The sequence below is a fragment of the Bombina bombina genome, chromosome 8 (genome assembly GCF_027579735.1).
Source record: "Bombina bombina isolate aBomBom1 chromosome 8, aBomBom1.pri, whole genome shotgun sequence".
NCBI classification, from domain to species: domain Eukaryota; kingdom Metazoa; phylum Chordata; class Amphibia; order Anura; family Bombinatoridae; genus Bombina; species Bombina bombina.
Genome location: NC_069506.1, coordinates 76150212 through 76170411, shown reverse-complemented (window position 1 = coordinate 76170411; position 20200 = coordinate 76150212). Strand labels below are relative to the sequence as shown.

At 42.0% G+C, this 20200-nt stretch overlaps 1 protein-coding gene across 1 annotated transcript in view; it reads right to left on the bottom strand.

Moving 5' to 3' along the window:
- Positions 1-14746: 14746 nt before the first annotated feature.
- Positions 14747-20200, bottom strand: part of LRRC47 (leucine rich repeat containing 47) — a 94174-nt gene continuing 88720 nt past the window's right edge. The window contains exon 7 of the mRNA XM_053690409.1: positions 14747-15212. Within this exon, the coding sequence (XP_053546384.1) occupies positions 14967-15212 (246 nt within the window). The 3' untranslated portion in view covers positions 14747-14966. The remainder of the gene's footprint in view (positions 15213-20200) is intronic.

The following is a 20200-nucleotide window of genomic DNA, read 5'->3' as shown; positions in this document are numbered from 1 at the left end:
GAAGAGCCAAGGGTGAAGTGGTGACTGGAGTATAAATTAAAAAATATTTACCTGCCTTAAAAACAGGGCGGGCCGTGGACTGATCACACTACAGAAGAAAGGAATTTATCAGGTAAGCATAAATTATGTTTTCTTCTGTTAAGTGTGATCAGTCCACGGGTCATCATTACTTCTGGGATACCAATACCAAAGCAAAAGTACACGGATGACGGGAGGGATAGGCAGGCTCTTTATACAGAAGGAACCACTGCCTGAAGAACCTTTCTCCCAAAAATAGCCTCCGATGAAGCAAAAGTGTCAAATTTGTAAAATTTGGAAAAAGTATGAAGCGAAGACCAAGTTGCAGCCTTGCAAATCTGTTCAACAGAGGCCTCATTCTTGAAGGCCCAAGTGGAAGCCACAGCTCTAGTAGAATGAGCTGTAATTCTTTCAGGAGGCTGCTGTCCAGCAGTCTCATAAGCTAAACGAATTATGCTACGAAGCCAAAAAGAAAGAGAGGTAGCGGAAGCTTTTTGACCTCTCCTCTGCCCAGAGTAAATGACAAACAGAGAAGACGTTTGTCGAAATTCCTTAGTTGCCTGTAAGTAAAATTTTAGAGCACGGACTACATCCAGGTTGTGCAGTAGACGTTCCTTCTTTGAAGAAGGATTTGGGCATAAAGAAGGAACAACAATCTCTTGATTGATATTCCTGTTAGTAACTACCTTAGGTAAGAACCCAGGTTTAGTACGCAGGACTACCTTATCCGAATGAAAAATCAAATAAGGAGAATCACAATGTAAAGCTGATAATTCAGAGACTCTTCAAGCCGAGGAAATAGCCATTAAAAATAGAACTTTCCAAGATAACAACTTTATATCAATGGAATGAAGGGGTTCAAACGGAACGCCCTGTAAAACATTAAGAACAAGGTTTAAACTCCATGGTGGAGCAACAGTTTTAAACACAGGCTTAATCCTGGTCAAAGCCTGACAAAAAGCCTGGACGTCAGGAACTTCTGACAGACGTTTGTGTAACAGAATGGACAGAGCTGAGATCTGTCCCTTTAATGAACTAGCAGATAAACCCTTTTCTAAACCTTCTTGTAGAAAAGACAATATCCTAGGAATCCTAACCTTACTCCAAGAGTAACCTTTGGATTCACACCAATATAGGTATTTACGCCATATCTTATGGTAAATCTTTCTGGTAACAGGTTTCCTAGCCTGTATTAAGGTATCAATAACTGACTCAGAAAACCCACGTCTTGATAAAATCAAGCGTTCAATTTCCAAGCAGTCAGCTTCAGAGAAGTTAGATTTTGATGTTTGAAGGGACCCTGTATCAGAAGGTCCTGCTTCAGAGGTAGAGACCAAGGTGGACAGGATGACATGTCCACCAGGTCTGCATACCAAGTCCTGCGTGGCCACGCAGGTGCTATTAGAATCACTGATGCTCTCTCTTGTTTGATTCTGGCAATCAATCGAGGAAGCAACGGGAAGGGTGGAAACACGTAAGCCATCCTGAAGTCCCAAGGTGCTGTCAGAGCATCTATCAGGACTGCTCCTGGATCCCTGGATCTGGACCCGTAACGAGGAAGCTTGGCGTTCTGTCGAGACGCCATGAGATCTATCTCTGGTTTGCCCCAACGTCGCAGTATTTGGGCAAAGACCTCCGGATGAAGTTCCCACTCCCCCGGATGAAAAGTCTGACGACTTAAGAAATCCGCCTCCCAGTTCTCCACTCCCGGGATGTGGATTGCTGACAGGTGGCAAGAGTGAGACTCTGCCCAGAGAATTATCTTTGATACTTCCATCATAGCTAGGGAGCTTCTTGTCCCTCCCTGATGGTTGATGTAAGCAACAGTCGTGATGTTGTCCGACTGAAACCTGATGAACCCCCGAGTTGTCAACTGGGGCCAAGCCAGGAGGGCATTGAGAACTGCTCTCAATTCCAGAATGTTTATTGGCAGGAGACTCTCCTCCTGACTCCATTGTCCCTGAGCCTTCAGAGAATTCCAGACGGCACCCCAACCTAGAAGGCTGGCGTCTGTTGTTACAATTGTCCAGTCTGGTCTGCTGAATGGCATCCCCCTGGACAGATGTGGCCGAGAAAGCCACCATAGAAGAGAATTTCTGGTCTCTTGATCCAGATTCAGAGAAGGGGATAAGTCTGAGTAATCCCCATTCCACTGACTTAGCATGCACAGTTGCAGTGGTCTGAGGTGTAAGCGTGCAAAGGGTACTATGTCCATTGCCGCTACCATTAAGCCGATTACCTCCATGCATTGAGCCACTGACGGGTGTTGAATGGAATGTAGGGTGCGGCAAGCACTTTGAAGTCTTGTTAGCCTGTCCTCTGTCAGGTAAATCTTCATTTCTACAGAATCTATAAGAGTCCCCAGGAAGGGAACTCTTGTGAGTGGAACGAGTGAACTTTTCTTTTCGTTCACCTTCCATCCATGTGACCTTAGAAATGCCAGCACTAACTCTGTATGAGACTTGGCAGTTTGAAAGCTTGAAGCTTGTATCAGAATGTCGTCTAGGTATGGAGCTACCGAGATTCCCCGCGGTCTTAGTACCGCCAGAAGAGCACCCAGAACCTTTGTGAAGATTCTTGGAGCTGTAGCCAATCCGAATGGAAGAGCCACAAACTGGTAATGCCTGTCTAGGAAGGCAAACCTTAGGTACCGATAATGATCTTTGGGAATCGGTATGTGAAGGTAAGCATCTTTTAAATCTACAGTGGTCATGTACTGACCCTCTTGGATCATAGGTAAAATTGTCCGAATAGTCTCCATCTTGAACGATGGAACTCTTAGGAATTTGTTTAGGATCTTTAAGTCCAGGATTGGTCTGAAAGTTCCCTCTTTTTTGGGAACCACAAACAGATTTGAGTAAAACCCCTGTCCCTGTTCCGATCGTGGAACTGGATGGATTACTCCCATTAACAAGAGCTCTTGTACGCAGCGTAGAAACGCCTCTTTCTTTGTCTGGATTGTTGACAATCTTGACAGATGAAATCTCTCTCTTGGAGGAGAGTATTTGAAGTCCAGAAGGTATCCCTGAGATATTATCTCTAGCGCCCAGGGATCCTGGACATCTCTTGCCCAAGCCTGGGCGAAGAGAGAAAGTCTGCCCCCCACTAGATCCGATCCCGGATCGGGGGCCCTCAATTCATGCTGTTTTAGGGGCAGCAGCAGGTTTCCTGGCCTGCTTGCCCTTGTTCCAGGACTGGTTAGGTTTCCAGCCTTGTCTGTAGCGAGCAACAGCTCCTTCCTGTTTTGGTGCAGAGGAAGTTGATGCTGCTCCTGCTTTGAAATTACGAAAGGAACGAAAATTAGACTGTCTAGCCTTAACTTTGGCTTTGTCCTGAGGCAGGGCATGGCCTTTACCTCCTGTAATGTCAGCGATAATCTCTTTCAACCCGGGCCCGAATAAGGTCTGCCCTTTGAAAGGTATATTAAGCAATTTAGACTTAGAAGTAACATCAGCTGACCAGGATTTTAGCCACAGCGCCCTGCGTGCCTGAATGGCGAATCCTGAATTCTTCGCCGTAAGTTTAGTAAGATGTACTATGGCCTCCGAAATGAATGAATTAGCTAGTTTAAGGACTCTAAGCCTGTCCGTAATGTCGTCCAGAGTAGCTGAACCAATGTTCTCTTCCAGAGACTCAATCCAGAATGCCGCTGCAGCCGTGATCGGCGCAATGCATGCAAGGGGTTGCAATATAAAACCTTGTTGAACAAACATTTTCTTAAGGTAACCCTCTAACTTTTTATCCATTGGATCTGAAAAAGCACAGCTATCCTCCACCAGGATAGTGGTACGCTTAGCTAAGGTAGAAACTGCTCCCTCCACCTTAGGGACCGTTTGCCATAAGTCCCTTGTGGTGGCGTCTATTGGAAACATTTTTCTAAATATCGGAGGGGGTGAGAACGGCACACCGGGTCTATCCCACTCCTTAGTAACAATTTCAGTAAGTCTCTTAGGTATAGGAAAAACCTCAGTACTCGTCGGTACCGCAAAATATTTATCCAACCTACACATTTTCTCTGGTATTGCAACTGTGTTACAATCATTCAGAGCCGCTAACACCTCCCCTAGTAATACACGGAGGTTTTCCAGTTTAAATTTAAAATTTGAAATATCTGAATCCAGTCTGTTTGGATCAGAACCGTCACCCACAGAATGAAGTTCTCCGTCCTCATGTTCTGCCACCTGTGACGCAGTGTCTGACATGGCCCTAATATTATCAGCGCACTCTGTTCTCACCCCAGAGTGATCACGCTTACCTCTTAGTTCTGGTAATTTAGCCAAAACCTCAGTCATAACAGTAGCCATATCCTGTAATGTGATTTGTAATGGCCGCCCAGATGTACTCGGCGCTACAATATCACGCACCTCCCTCTGAGCGGGAGATGTAGGTACTGACACGTGAGGCGAGTTAGTCGGCATAACTCTCCCCTCGTTGTTTGGTGAAATTTGTTCAATTTGTACAGATTGACTTTTATTTAAAGTAGCATCAATACAGTTAGTACATAAATTTCTATTGGGCTCCACTTTGGCATTGCAACAAATGACACAGGTATCATCCTCTGAATCAGACATGTTTAACACACTAGCAAATAAACTTGCAACTTGGAAATACAATTCAATTAGAATAATATTAAAACGTACTGTGCCTTTAAGAAGCACAGAAGATCTATGACAGTTGAAAATTAATAAATTGAAACAGTTATAGCCTCAATCCTTGTAAACAACACAACTTTAGCAAATGTTTAATCCCATTAGCAAAGATAACAAATTCTGAAAGCAGGAAACAAATTACAGAATAAACGTTTTTTATCTCAGTCAAACTACAATTCTCACAGCTCTGCTGAGAGAAATTACCTCCCTCAAAATAAGTTTTGAAGACCCCTGAGCTCTGTAGAGATGAACCGGATCATGCAGGGAATACAATGAGTTGCTGACTGAAATATTTGATGCGTAGTAAAAGCGCCAAAAAAAACGGCCCCTCACACACAGCAGTGAGGGAGAACAGAAACTGTCAGAAAACAGATTAAGCAACTGCCAAGTGGAAAAATAGTGCCCAAACATTTATTCACTCAGTACCTCAGTAAATGAAAACGATTTTACATTCCAGCAAAAACGTTAAACATAATTTCTAGTTATTAAACAGCTTTATGTATTTCTTACAGTGTAATTCTAGTGAAGTACCATTCCCCAGAATACTGAAGTGTAAAGTATACATACATGACATTATATCGGTATGGCAGGATTTTCTCATCAATTCCATTGTCAGAAAATAAAAGCTGCTACATACCTCTATGCAGATTCATCTGCCCGCTGTCCCCTTATCTGAAGTTTACCTCTCCTCAGATGGCCGAGAAACAGCAATATGATCTTAACTACTCCGGCTAAAATCATAGCAAAAACTCTGGTAGATTCTTCTTCAAACTCTGCCAGAGAGGTAATAACACACTCCGGTGCTATTTTAAAATAACAAACTTTTGATTGAAGATATAAAACTAAGTATAATCACCATAGTCCTCTCACACATCCTATCTAGTCGTTGGGTGCAAGAGAATGACTGGGAGTGACGTAGAGGGGAGGAGCTATATGCAGCTCTGCTGGGTGAATCCTCTTGCACTTCCTGTTGGGGAGGAGTAATATCCCAGAAGTAATGATGACCCGTGGACTGATCACACTTAACAGAAGAAAGAAAAAATTTGGGTTCAGTGTCCCTTTAAATACCATGACTAATGGGCATTTCCCCAAACTCCAAGGGCTATTTTCTAGACCACACCCCATTAAAAAAATAAGAAAAATAATACTTTAAAAGGGACAGTTTACTCCAGAATTTTTATTGTTTTAAAATAAGATAGATAATCAATTTATTACCCATTCCCCAGTTTTGCATAATAAAAACAGTTACATTAATATACTTTTTACCTCTGTGATTACCTTGTGTCTAAGCCTCTGCAGACTGCCCCCTTATATCAATCTTTTCAAAGGACTAGCATTTTTGCCAATCGGTGATGACTCCTAGGTAACTTCACAGGAGTGAGCACAATGTTATCTAAATGACAAGCATGGACTAGAGCTGTCGACCTATGCAAAACTGTCAAAATGAGATAAGGTGGCCTTCAAGGGCTTAGAAATTAGCTTATGAGCCTACCTAGGTTTAGCTTTCATAAAAGAATAGCAAGAGAACAAAGCAAATGTGATGCTAAAAGTAAATTGAAACGTTGTTTAAAATTGCATGCCCTGTCTGAATCATGAAAGTTTAATTTTGACTAGACTGTCCCTTTAACCATACATGCTGAAGATCATTTGATGTCTAATGAGAATATTATTAATTATATATTGGGTAATTAGAATGAAATTATAGATTGAACGGTTTCTATTGTGTTACTACGGTGCAGAAGGAGGGGGTTAATGTATTCAATATTCTTGGACATAACTCTTCATTCAATTGCAGTTTTTGGGTTTAATACTAGCTTTGACAAAGGCTTGTCTATCAAACTGAAAGATCAAACTTTTTTTTTTTTAAAGGTTCAAATCCAAAATTCAGGTATCAAGTTGAGCAGGAACGCATGGGAACGGAGTTCCTGCACTACTTTTGCAGGAAGAACTAAGTTCCCTCTGGACAGAAACACTTCAGTAAACACTGCTGCTGCTGGTGGTTGCAGCACAGTCTTGTTAGAGGGATAGTGTGATCCTCCAGTAATGGGCAGTAACACTTCCTACAATACAATAAATGTAAGAGTGTGTGTGTGTGTGCCATAACCCCACCCCCCCCAGACTTGTTGGTCTGTAATCTAAAATTTCAAAGGGTGGTCCAAGTCATTGAGAGGTCTAATCCAAATCATCAGATTTTCCATAGATCCCTTCCAAAGGATAAAACATTAATTATGCTTACCTGACAATTTCCTTTTCTTCTGATGGATAGAGTCCACAGCTGCATTCATTACTTTTGGGAAATAAGAACCTAGCCACCAGGAGAAGGCTAAGACACCCCAGCCAAAGTCGTAAATAAGAGTGATAGGCGCCTATTTAATATACGGCATACTCAAAAAAAAGAGGGTGTAATAGTTATCGTGCCACAGTATGTAATGTGGACCAAATAAATGCCAATTAGGGGCACTATATGCCTAATAACAATATACGCAATATACTCACAACTTGTGCAATGTGAAAACTGCTGAGAATGATACAGTGTGTGAAGTATCAAAATAGCACATATAAAAACAACAATGATACAGTGTATAAAGTGATGATAGCACAAAAACACACAATATCTAATACACAACAGGTGATATCGAACCAAAACACCATCCGGGGTGCAGTTCCGATTACAGTTTGTATAATCCGGAGATGAAGTGGCTGCTGTACTCCTTCTTTGACTGACGGGCAGCCAGTAGAGATATTATACATTGTTCCTCCTTAGTATTATTCATTATTGATGGGCTATACACATTGTAGGGGTTAGATATGCATATACCATTATTGTTAACGTTTTAATATCCCGATTCTATTTATATGCCATTTCACTCTTATTGGCTATACACGATTGTTGGGATTTGGATAGACCCAAACCTCAGTCTTTAAGGTTTAACATTCTTTGAAGTTAATTTATGGTTTCAATAAGAATCTCGCTATTGTCTTTTTTTATTTAGAATACATCAATATATATTGTTCGTTGTTTGTGCGTTAACTCATAATGCTAACATGTATGGGTTACTTCCCTATTATTTATTTAGGTCTGGGAAGTTTTTACGCATTGTTCTGTTCGCTATTTAAAGGATTTCTTTCTGTTATAATTTTTAAGCTAAACAACTAACATATTAAAGTTAATAAACATTAATTAAAACCTACTGACCTATATTTTCTCCAAAACGAAGTTTCATAACTTTCTAAAAGTTATATCTTTTATTCGCCGATGATGTCACGTTATCCTGCCCACTATTTTCAGCACTGCATGTTCAAAATACTTAAACCAATACATTTGTGTTTAAAGCGCCATTTTGAAACCTAGGTATTGTAAACGGATTGGTACAGAGCAAAGGATACCCACGTAGTGGGTTTGGTAAACAATTAAATTTGCAGACAAGATTTCTGATATACGGTAGAGATATGTTAATGAAATGCTATTGATAAAAAGCGTATTTGGGGTAGTTAGTTAGTAACAGGCATAGAAAATATTTACTTCCCCTTTAAGTGACGATTTTTTTCTATCTGATTTTTTCTTTCTTATTTTTTATACCGACTGATTTATCACCAATGTAGTAGCTGGGTCTGCACACACCTCTATTTTTAACGTATCAGTATCTAGCCGGCTCAGCCGAAGGCTGCTATTGGTTCATGGTTTTATGCGCGCATGCGCAGTTATCAGCTTTAGACGCCAAGTTTTGTTTTATAAGACGTGATGTTTATATGTGAATTATACACCTGATGAAACGGTTGTTATACCGAGAAACACGTAGTGGATTGGGTATCAAATAAATTACCTATTTTATTTCACTCTTGGACATCAAAGTTTTTATTCAGCTACAATTTATTATTTATATATGGACATTTCACGAGTGGTTGCTGACATATCACTCTGAGAGGAATCTCTTGTCCTATCCATTTGACTGGATCCTCTCATCAGTATCGAGTGAGCAAACACATATCTCGGGAGGATAGATCGCTGGGCAGCTATTGATGGTCCAGCTCGCACTTGTGGCACCTATCAAGTGCTTTACATCTAGTAAGTGATAACTTGATATGTGCAGGGGCAACAATATTTGACGTATTCACACTATTGTGGAGCCTCCTTTTTTGTTTCCCCATTACCCCAGCCAAAGGCTTAAATACTCCTCCCACTCCCCTCATCCCCCAGTCATTCTATCGAGAAACAAGGAACAGTAGAAGAAATATCAGAGTGAAAGGTGCCAGAAGAATAAGGATACCCCACATAAAAATACGGGTGGGGAGCTGTGGAAATTATCAGGTAAGCATAATTTATGGTTTTCATCTTAAATGGAAAGAGTCCACAGCTACATTCATTACTTTTGGGAAAACAAAACCCAAGCTATAGAGGACACTGAATGCCAAGACAGGAGGGTACATTAGGAGGCCCACACTGAGGGCACCAGGCCTGAACCTCTACCCAATAAGAAAAAGCTGAGAAAACAATTCAAAGGAAAATCCCCAGTGACACTGACTCACAGCCAGTCCAGAGCCAAATTAGAGACCGCAAAACAGACTCGACTGAGCCAACAGTCCGCCAAGAGACACCTTCGCCCAACAGGCGGTCCCCCACCACTCACCTCTCAAAAATGAAGGGTAAACCAGCCGAAATCCCCAAAGGGAACAAGGTGAAGGAGGACAGAGGAACAGAAAGTCCCTCAATGCAAGAACAGCACCTCCAAAAGTGGGCCCAGTAATCAGAGACCCAAAGGAACCTAAACAGGGAAGGAGGCCACACCTATACCAGGCAAAACCCGGGATAATACCAGGCACGGAGAACGAAGAGACATCTCCCCAATATCCTGCAAGAGTGGAACGCAACTAAAGAGGCAAGTCCTCTCAGCGCCTACCCATAGAATATCCAAGTATTCGACCATGAAAAAGTGTGTAAAAGACCCAGGCGAAACCCCAAGTTTGAGAACACAGAGGGAGCTAAAACAGGAATGTTCTTGTAAAGCGCGGCTTATCCCCCTTAAGGAACTCCAGGCGCTGCTCATCTTATCAACCTCGAAAGGAAGAAGGCCAAGTAGACCTCGCCAGGGATCGAACTTGCAACCCTCGGTTTGCTATAACACAGAGCAGCCATGGTGCATTAGTACACTGAGCTAGCTGTCCAGCTAGCTGCAAGGAAGAAGCAGCAGTCATCAAGAAACAGTCCCCGGCAGAGGGCACGCTCCAGGCAACCAAAGCCACCAGACCTACTCGCAGGTCCCTAAAAAAGGGAACAAAAAGCCCCAAATAGGGAAACCCATCTCCTAGCAGACTGAGCTAACAGAATAGACTCAGCAAGCACACACATCCCAAAGGATACTGTGACCCAGAGACCGCTCCGGCATCCTGAACAGCAGACCAAGCTGGGCCACCAATACAAGGGAACAAAGAATCCCGAAACTGGCACAGGAACAAGCATAAAGATGGCAGAGCCATCCCCCCAGAGTACAAGTACAACTCTGAAAACAGACAAGGCTAGAGACCCAAGGATCTATCAAAACAAGGCCCCACAGTCTGGCATGGAACCAGCAAGATTCCAGGTGGAACCAAGTCCACCTTCCACTTCCCGACCAGGAGAAGCCCCTAGTAAGGACTCTCCTGAAGAAGCGAATATTCCCTAAAGAAAAAAGGGAAGAAACCGGAAGAACAATAACCGCCCTCAAAGCCCGAAGCCACCGGCTAAACGGGAAGAACCCCCCCCCCGCAAATATCCTAGAAAGGACCCCACACAAGTACATCACCCAACAGAGGCACAGCCAACCCATTCGCCTGCAGAGCAGAGAATCCACGGGTACCCTGGCAAACTAACAGGGGAATGCAACCCTAAGGCACACCAGAAGACTGGAAGCGCCAGCAGCTGGGTAGAAACCCACCATTCTTGAGGCGCAAGCCACCCAGCTAACTCCAGATGAGAGGGGGGTTACTCTGTGGCAAGGAGTAATAAATACTCTGATAGACCGGGACAACCCTGACCCGGTCCAGTAGATGGAGCAAGGACATAACCCCAGTTTCCACCACTGTGTAACATCCCGACCAGCCCTGAGATCCAAACACCCCAAAACTGGGACAGGAGCGAAGCCCCGGAAGAGGAAGACTCGGGAAGAAAAAACAGGTCCGGGTACCTAATAGTTCAGGCAAAAGTAATGGAGCAAATCGAGAAATTCCAGACAGCGCAGAGAACTGAAAAGCTCTGACAAAATGAAGGAACCACCCCTAGATAAAGTCCAACTCTCCAAGGAGCAAGGCTTGAAGTCAAATTAAGAGACTTCACAAGGCCACAGGCCACAGGACAACAGAAGGGATACCTCGAAGTTCACAAAACCTTACTAGCAGGGCTAGTCTCCCCATCACCTCCACACAGGCAGAGGACCCAGGGGAGGGAAAAGGTACTAAACCTTCCCAGCTCCGGGAAAACCCGAGCTAAACAAATCCCCACAGGGACCATCCATCGTCCGGAACACTGATCCACAAAAGGAGATCTAACCCACCAGGAACAATGGAAGAAGACCCAGTCTCATAATTCAGACAGACCTTACGCGGCCTAGAGTAAGAGCCATATCTAGATACACTAGAAACAGCTGACACACACCTCTTTAAAAGTGCTAAAAGCTGCAATAGGTTTCAAAATGCAAAACCTTCCGCATGCTGGACAGCTATCCATAAAAGCTGTTGGATCAAGCCCCATAGGACCATCCAGGAGCTTGAAAACTGAAGGCCAAACCACTCAACCAGTGGCGACTGAGCACGACACCCACCACCAGTGCTGCAACCTCCGGGTGGAACACTCCACCCCGCATGGAGGAACCAAAACTGGGTTGCCCGCATGTGTAGAAGTATGAATTGGTAGGGAACTCGCCTCTTGGAGGACGTGGCCCCCAGAGACAGATGGCGCAGCAGTCCCCCGATTCCCCGAGTCCGAGGAACCAGGTGCTCTCATATGGCATACGGAACAAAACTGGTTGACATGTGTCAACGAGGCCAATCCGGAGTCATCACCGGACTCTGTATCAGAATCCTCCATAACTGAATCTGAAATGAGCACACAGTCTTCGCATCAGAATCCTCCATAACTGGATAGAGGAAATATCAATATGGACTAAAGTATTAAAACAAAAACGGCACTCACCACCTCCTATGACCAGACCCTTGCGGACTAGAATATCTCAGTCGCCACATGGTCAGGAATGCGGAAATGTGGAACGGAGCGTAACCGCGCCCGAACACAAGGTGAACCGTACAGTCCAAAAAAGTGCGCCCAACCAAAAGGCTGCGTCACATCCAAAGGCCTTAAAGTTCCAATCACGAGCCCATAAACATCACACATAAGCAGGTTGAATCACATAAACATAATTATAAAACCCCCTGGTCAATAACCCCCCTCAGGAGATATTAACCCTCGATTCCAAAACTAACAGAGACTCACCGAGACCCTTATGTCATATAGTTAGACCCGCAAAGGTATGCAGCCTCTCAGGAAAACATTCACATTACAGTACATTGACGATAAAGTAAAATGCAACAATCTTACCGGAATCTACGCTGTGGAACAGGAACACCGCATTTCAAGTGTGACGAATAGTGGCATCGCCTCCGCCATGAACTTGAGAGAAGAAAGCAGGCAGCGGAGCGAAGTTAGACAACGCTGATTGCTTGAGGAGCTGTTAATATGAGTTGGGATGGTTTCACAGAAAGACTCTCCCTGCATTTTCGGACTCTGACTTTCATCCAAGCCCTCACTGAGAGACTGGCAGGACTACTTAAAACTCCTGTCCCATGCCAAAGAGTACTACCCTCCATAAGAGACAAAAAACTAAAATTCTGACACTTCTCTGCCAACCTCCTGGGACAAAAGGCAAAGAATGACTGGGGGATGAGGGGAGTCGGAGAAGTATTTAAGCCTTTGGCTGGGATGTCTTTGCCTCCTCCTGGTGTCCAGGCTCTTATTTCCCAAAAGTAATGAATGCAGCTGTGGACTCTTTCCATTTAAGAAGAAAACAGGTCTTTAATGTAGCGCCTATATATGCTGACATGTGGATGCTCAAATACTTGCATGACTTCTTTTTCATATTTCCCCATGTAAATATTGGCATATGCCGTGGCCATGTTCCAACCCATCGCCATGCCAGGGATCTTGAGATAATACATGTTTTCCAAATGAAAAAAGTTGCAAGTCAGGCTTAGATTAACCAGTCTAAAGTCACCCGGGGGGGGGCAATGTAAGGATAACTGTTTAGGACTGCTTCTACTGCTGCCAATCCACCAAGATGTGGAATTATGGTATAAAGGCTTTTGACATTGAGAGTGGCAAGGATCTCATCATGTACTGTACCATAGGAATGAAAAATAGTAATCATATGGATAGAGTCCCTTAGGAATGATTTCATGTGCAATACAAATCGTAGTTGGTTGTAGCAAACAATCCAAAAAAATTGCAATAGGTTGTAGAAGTGACCCTCCACCCGAGACAATCAGGCATCCTGGAGGGTTGTGTAGATCTTTGTGCACCTTTGGTAAGGTATATAGTATGGGACAAATCGGATATGGAGTAGTCAGGAAATCATGTGTGTCTTTGTCTATGTATCCATTCAGGAATCCTTCAGTAGTTATAGAGTCAATCCTTGTTTTAAAGGTTTTCATCTAGAGGTTGATAGACATTCACATCATGTAGTTGATTTATATCTCAGTATTATATTGGTTGTAATCCATAACCACAAGGGCTCCGCCCATGTCTACAGGTCGGATGATTATAGATGGATCTTGGCTCAATGTTCACATTGACATCCCCTCTTCCTTAGAGAGATTAGATCTTAACAGGTTTATTTCGTCCAGTGTATTCAGGATTCAACATCCTTGTGAATACACCAAGTACTTTACTATACAATTGTTTATAAACATTGTGCTTATTCTTTCAGCACCGCTATTGGTGGTTCAGTGCGTGAAATGGATGTGGCTGTAAGTTTAGACTTAGCTAGTCATTGGTTGCTGACACTGGGTCAGTTCCTTCTCTGCTTCCCTACTAGTCATGGAGGGGGGGGGTGTCACTTAAGATTTTGTTAGCGGAACTTGCAGTGTTAGGGCACTACCATTACATGCATCCGATACGGAGCTATAAGGTAGGAGAAGCAATGTTACAAATTATATTTACTACACACATTGTGAATATACAAGCACCCTCTCAGATCTCATCATGACTAGGTTTTCGTTCCCATATGCTCAATAGATCATTTCCTTTTGTATGTGCTTTATTAGCTGTAATTTTAGATCTGCTTTATAACATACATGTTTTATGCATTTTTTTTGTCAGTAGTGAGGTCAATCCGTGATAATATTCACTTACTTCACTAATTAGGTTTAATGCTACGATCAATTAGTCTATGCATTCTGTTTAGTTTATTTTGATGGTTATGGATACTATAATTGTGTCACTTCCTGGAGGTGGGGTTATGGGCTTTTTAAGCACAGCTTTTTTTCTTTCACTTTGGTCTGATGAAGGGGACGGTTTGAGCCCCGAAACGTCACAATAAATTTGTTAACTTTTGCAAGTCCAGTGAGTGCGGATCTTTTACTTATGCTTGGATACTGATGTTCTTGACACTAATTTTGTGAGGGGAGAGTGCAAATACCCCATGAACACACACACATATATATATATACACACACACATTTACTTCTATTATCCAATTTGTTTCATTCTTTTGGTATAATTTGTTGAAGGAGCAGTGATGCACTAATGGTTTCTAACTGAACACATGGGTGAGCCAATCACAATCGATATATAAATGCAGCCACTAATCAGCAGCTAGAACTTAGGTTATCTGCTGCTCCTGAGCTTGCCTAGATAAACATTTTAGTAAAGGATAACAAGAGAAGGAAGTAAATTAAATAGAAGAAAGTTGGAAAGTTGATTAAAATTGTATTCTCTATCTGAATCATGAAAGAAAAATTTTGGGTTTCATGTCCCTTTAAGCGGCCAATATCAATTTGTGAGTGGCTGTAAAGAAGCAAACTACTAATCACTTCATGATTACCATAACAATCTGGACTTTTACAAAGAGGTTCTTAAATTTATTGTCCAAAAATTTATTTTTGGAACAATTAAGGAAACATTCTGAGCATTTACACATATTATGAAAATAAAAAGCAGCAACAGGACTCACATAAAACAGTAAGAAAATAAATATTTTTAAACTAAACAATGGAAGTGCTATTTAACCATAATGAGAAAAGCTCGTGTAATCCTTCATGGGCAGGGCTTTGCAATCAACGCACAATTATGCAAGTTGACAAATTCATCTGCAGGTCAGTTTTAGAGGGATATACAACTTTTAGATTTCCTTCAGCATCTGTAACACGCACTTGCTCTAAAATTAGTTGAGAACCAGTCTCTGTTTCAGGGTTTTGATTTGCTGTAGGTTCTTGCAGATTACTTTCTATTTCAAGCTCTGAGTCTGAAAGTATTTCTGGCTCCTTGTTTTCCATTGTGAACTTGTTGAGTTCAGCCATTTTCTGAAAATAAAATAGATAAATAAGAACATTTTCAAAAGAAAAAAAATACAATACTAGTTTATTAAGGCAAAACATGGCAATATTTAAAGTGATTGTAAGTGATTGATGAATCCGGCTTCCTCCAATCGTTGTGTGCCCCATCTGGCATCCAGCTGGTGGGGCACACAACGATTGGTGGAAGCCGGAGTCGGCCATCAATCTGCTAAATACAGTATGAGATGCGGGCTGAGGAACGGCGGTATGTTTATCATAACCCAGTGGTAAATATTTTAAAAACGAAGCGTCTTTCAAAATATTAATGAATGAAAGTGCCCTGTTTTACTTTTATATACTGGCCAGTAATTTGTTAAAGTTAACAATCACTTTAAAGACAAACTTTAGAAGTAATCTCAAGAATTTCACCATACTTTAACAATATTTTACATTTCTGGATATACCCATACTACACTTCTAAAAATAGTAAGCTGTCTTGATATGGAATATAAATTAAAACAGATGAAAGGTTGCTTACTCCATGGGATGTGTGTGTATGTCTTTAAGAGTCTTGTTATTTATGTATTTTTTTTTGGAGGGGGGGGGGGGATTGGAAGCAGTGATACACCTAGAGGTTTGTGTGCATAGAAAGGTGAAGGCCCTGATTCTCTAAAGCTCTGTGGTCTTGCAAGATTACCTAAGAAGTATTATAAGGTCCTTCAAAACAATGTTTACAAAGGGAAATTTGAGAGCGGTTTATCTCACTAAGCTGACTTCTTGATATGAAGGCGAAACACACATTGTGTGCTAGAATAAATATTTTTTTTAACCCTTTGAGTGCTAATGACGGCTCTGAGCCTTCACAGAGTTTCCCACTCTGGTGCTAATGATGGCTCAGAGCCGTCACTAGCACTCTCCCACCTTAAGGGAGATCTGGGGGCTCCCACCCGCTCCTACCCCGGCGATCGTACCTGTAGAGTGACAGGCATCGCTGGGGCTTCCCGTTTTGCGTGGCAACGTCACGTGTATTAACGTGATGACATCACTGAGCAACTTTATTTATACTTAATGTTAAGTATAGGAGCAGGGGCCATGCTGCTTAGAAGCCTATATCTCAGGCATCTAAGCAGCTACAGACCCCCAAGACCCACCATTGTAAAGGTAATCGCCTAACCTTTCGAACAGTGTAAGTCTTGAGGGTCTGGAAAAAAAAAAAAAGTTAAAAAAAAATTTGTTCAAAAGATAACTTTTTTTTTTTTTTTTTAAATCTTAGCACTAGGGCCGAGTTAGACTAGTCGATTAATCAAGCTGTCTCTCATTCGACTAGTACGGCATTAGTCGATTACGGATATATTATATTTTGATAGTCAAAAACAGCCCATAGCCAGCCTACCAGCCCGTAGCCTTAGCCTACTACCGATTGCGCATTGTCACACTTGGCGGCAGTTTTGATGATGTGTTATTTTGTACTCATAGTAGACAAAACAAATTTTGCAAAAAATGGCATCTTCAACAAAAAGTCCTGCTTGGAAATATTTTGAAAAACTACATGAAAAGGCAGTTAAGTGCAACATTTGCGGCGTGCAATTGCAGTACAACAAATCCACGACTTCCATGTTAAGCCACCTAAAAAACACCCTTCTATATTGGTAGCGACAGAGAAAGAAAAAGGACAGCAACAAACATCCATTGCAGGTTTTACAGTAAGACATAGGCAATGTGACATTGTGCGTGCTGAAACAACGTCGACTGATAGCTAATATGGTAGCAAAGGACATGCTTCCTATAAGTTTTGTTGAAGGAGAGGGTTTTCGGGAGTGAATGAAATATGTCGAGCCCGAATGCACTGTCCCTGCACGAAAAACAATTACAATTCGGCTTGAGAAAAATGCACGTAGATTCGGCTAGTTCTGTCCACAACACCTTGGCAAAAGTCGAGAAGGCTGCAATTACAACTGACGCATGGACAGCACTAACTACCGAGTTCTACGTTACCATAACTTGTCATTTCATAAAAGACTCGGAAATGAAAAGCGTGGTTCTACAGACCCGTGCCATGCCAGAGAGGCATACAGCAGAGAATCTCGCAAATGTGTTGAACACTGCGGTAGACCACTGGGATTTGCGGGGCAAAATCACTGCTTGTGTTCATGACAACGCAAGCAATATCGTCTTCACAAACTCGGCATTAGAATGGGAGTCAAATCTGTGCTTTGCACACACTCTGCAGCTCGCTGTCAACGATGGCATTAAACTTGGTGTCATACAGCATGTAGTGGGTGCGGCCAGTCGTCTTGTATCACATTTTCATCACAGCACCAACAGCTATTCAGGCGCTGAAGATGAAACAAAAACAACAATCTCTGCCTGAGCACTGCCTTGTGCAGTACTGCCGTACCCAATGGAATTCCATCTACGACATGTTTGACCGCGTACTGTTACAGAGATGTGCAGTTGTCGCAGTCCTGTCTGACAGGGTGTACACAAAGTTGACAGATGCCCGCACACTTGACCTGGCTGACGACAGTTGGGTAGCTATCGAAGAGCTACTGCCAGTGTTAAGCTCCTTGAAATGTGCTACGACTGCTTTGTGCGGAGAGTCTGGGGTATCAATATCTATGATTTACCCTGTCACAGCCACTCTCCTGTCCAAGCATCTCATTAGTACCACAGGAGAGTCAACAAAAGTATCACAGTTTAAAACAACTGTATTGGAGTCCCTCAAGCCCCGCTTTTCACCTACAGGCACAGAAGAATTACATAATGTGGCGCTCATCGTTTCATTTCTAGATCCCAGGCACAAACACCTTAAGTTTACAGAAGAGACAGTCACAGATAAAGTAGCGGAATTGCTTTAATCTTACGGAACGGTGGTGTTGTCACAGAAGGTGAACCAAGTAGTACAAGTACAGTGGTAAGCAGACCACCCGAAAAGCAACGTTGCACTGTTACTGCTATGGCAACATTATTCGGAGATGACTACTACACAGAGGACACAATGTCTCTGCAAACTGAGCTGGACAAATACATGCAAGATGAGTGCATTCCTCCATTTGAAGACCCTCTGGCATTATGGAAGGCAAATGAATGCAAGTACAGGAAATTATCACGGCTAGCGAAAGCATACCTGTGCATCCCAGCAACATCTGTACCGGCTGAAAGAGTTTTCTCAGCTGCGGGCCTGATAGTCAACAGACTACGTAATTGTCTACTCCCGGAGCACGTGGACATGCTCATTTTTCTTAAGAACAATAGATATAATTAAAATAATATGGGCATTGCCAAATAGTTGATGTTTTTGTTAAATAAAAACTTGCATGGACGCGCTTTGCAGATTTTGTTCCCATATAAGGGTTGTTGTGTCGACTATGACATATGTTTTAAAATTAAATAAAAAAGATTACAATTACATTAAAAATATTTTGCATTTACCTATTTTCTGGCAGGAGGGGGTGATTTCGACTAGTCGATTGTTAAAAAAATAGTCATGCACACCCCTACTTAACACCCAGGTGGGAAAGTGCTTAGCACTCAAAGGGTCAATATTGAGATTTTTGATAAAGCATACAGATAATAATTTATGTAAGAACTTACCGGATAAATTCATTTCTTTCATATTGGCAAGAGTGCATGAGCTAGTGACATATGGGATATACAATCCTACCAGGAGGGGCAAAGTTTCCCAAACCTCAAAATGTCTATAAATACACCCCTCACCACACCCACAATTCAGTTTAACGAATAGCCAAGCAGTGGGGTGATAAAGAAAGGAGTAGAAAACATCAACAAAGGAAATTTGGAAATAATTGTGCTTTATACAAAAAATCATAACCACCATAAAAAAGGGTGGGCCTCTTGCCAATATGAAAGAAATGAATTTATCAGGTAAGTTCTTACATAAATTATGTTTACTTTCATGTAATTGGCAAGAGTTCATGAGCTAGTGATATATGGGATATCAATACCCAAGATGTGGATCTCCACTCAAGAGTCACTAGAGAGGGAGGGAATAAAAATAAAAACAGCCATATTCCGCTGAAAAAATTAATCCACAACCCAAAAAAATAAGTTTATTTCCATTTGAAAGAAAAAAACTTAAATCAAAATCAGAAGAATCAAACTGAAACAGCTGCCTGAAGAACTTTTCTACCAAAACCTGCTTCCGAAGAAGCAAATACATCAAAACGGTAGAATTTAGTAAATGTATGCAAAGAGGACCAAGTTGCCGCTTTGCAAATCTGATCAACTGAAGCTTCATTCTTAAAAGCCCACGAAGTGGAGACTGATCTAATAGAATGAGCTGTAATTCTCTGAGGCGGGGTCTGACCCGACTCCAAATAAGCTTGATGAATCAAAAGTTTCAACCAAGAAGCCAAGGAAATAGCAGAAGCCTTCTGACCTTTCCTAGGACCAGAAAATAAAACAAATAGACTGGAAGTCTTCCTGAAATCTTTAGTAGTTTCCACATAATATTTCAAAGCTCTTACCACATCCAAAGAATGTAAGGATCTTTCCAAATAATTCTTAGGATTAGGACACAAGGAAGGGACAACAATTTCTCTACTAATGTTGTTAGAATTCACAACCTTAGGTAAAAATTGAAAAGAAGTCCGCAAAACTGCCTTATCCTGATGAAAAATCAGAAAAGGAGACTCACAAGAAAGAGCAGATAGCTCAGAAACTCTTCTAGCAGAAGAGATGGCCAAAAGGAACAACACTTTCCAAGAAAGTAGTTTAATGTCCAAAGAATGCATAGGCTCAAATGGAGGAGCCTGTAAAGCCTTCAGAACCAAATTAAGAATCCAAGGAGGAGAAATTGATTTAATAACAGGCTTAATACGAACTAAAGCCTGTACAAAACAGTGTATATCAGGAAGTATAGCAATCTTTCTGTGAAATAAAACAGAAAGAGCAGAGATTTGTCCTTTCAAGGAACTTGCAGACAAACCCTTATATAAACCATCCTGAAGAAACTAAAAGAATGCCAGGAGAATATATGAGAGGAACATGAAATG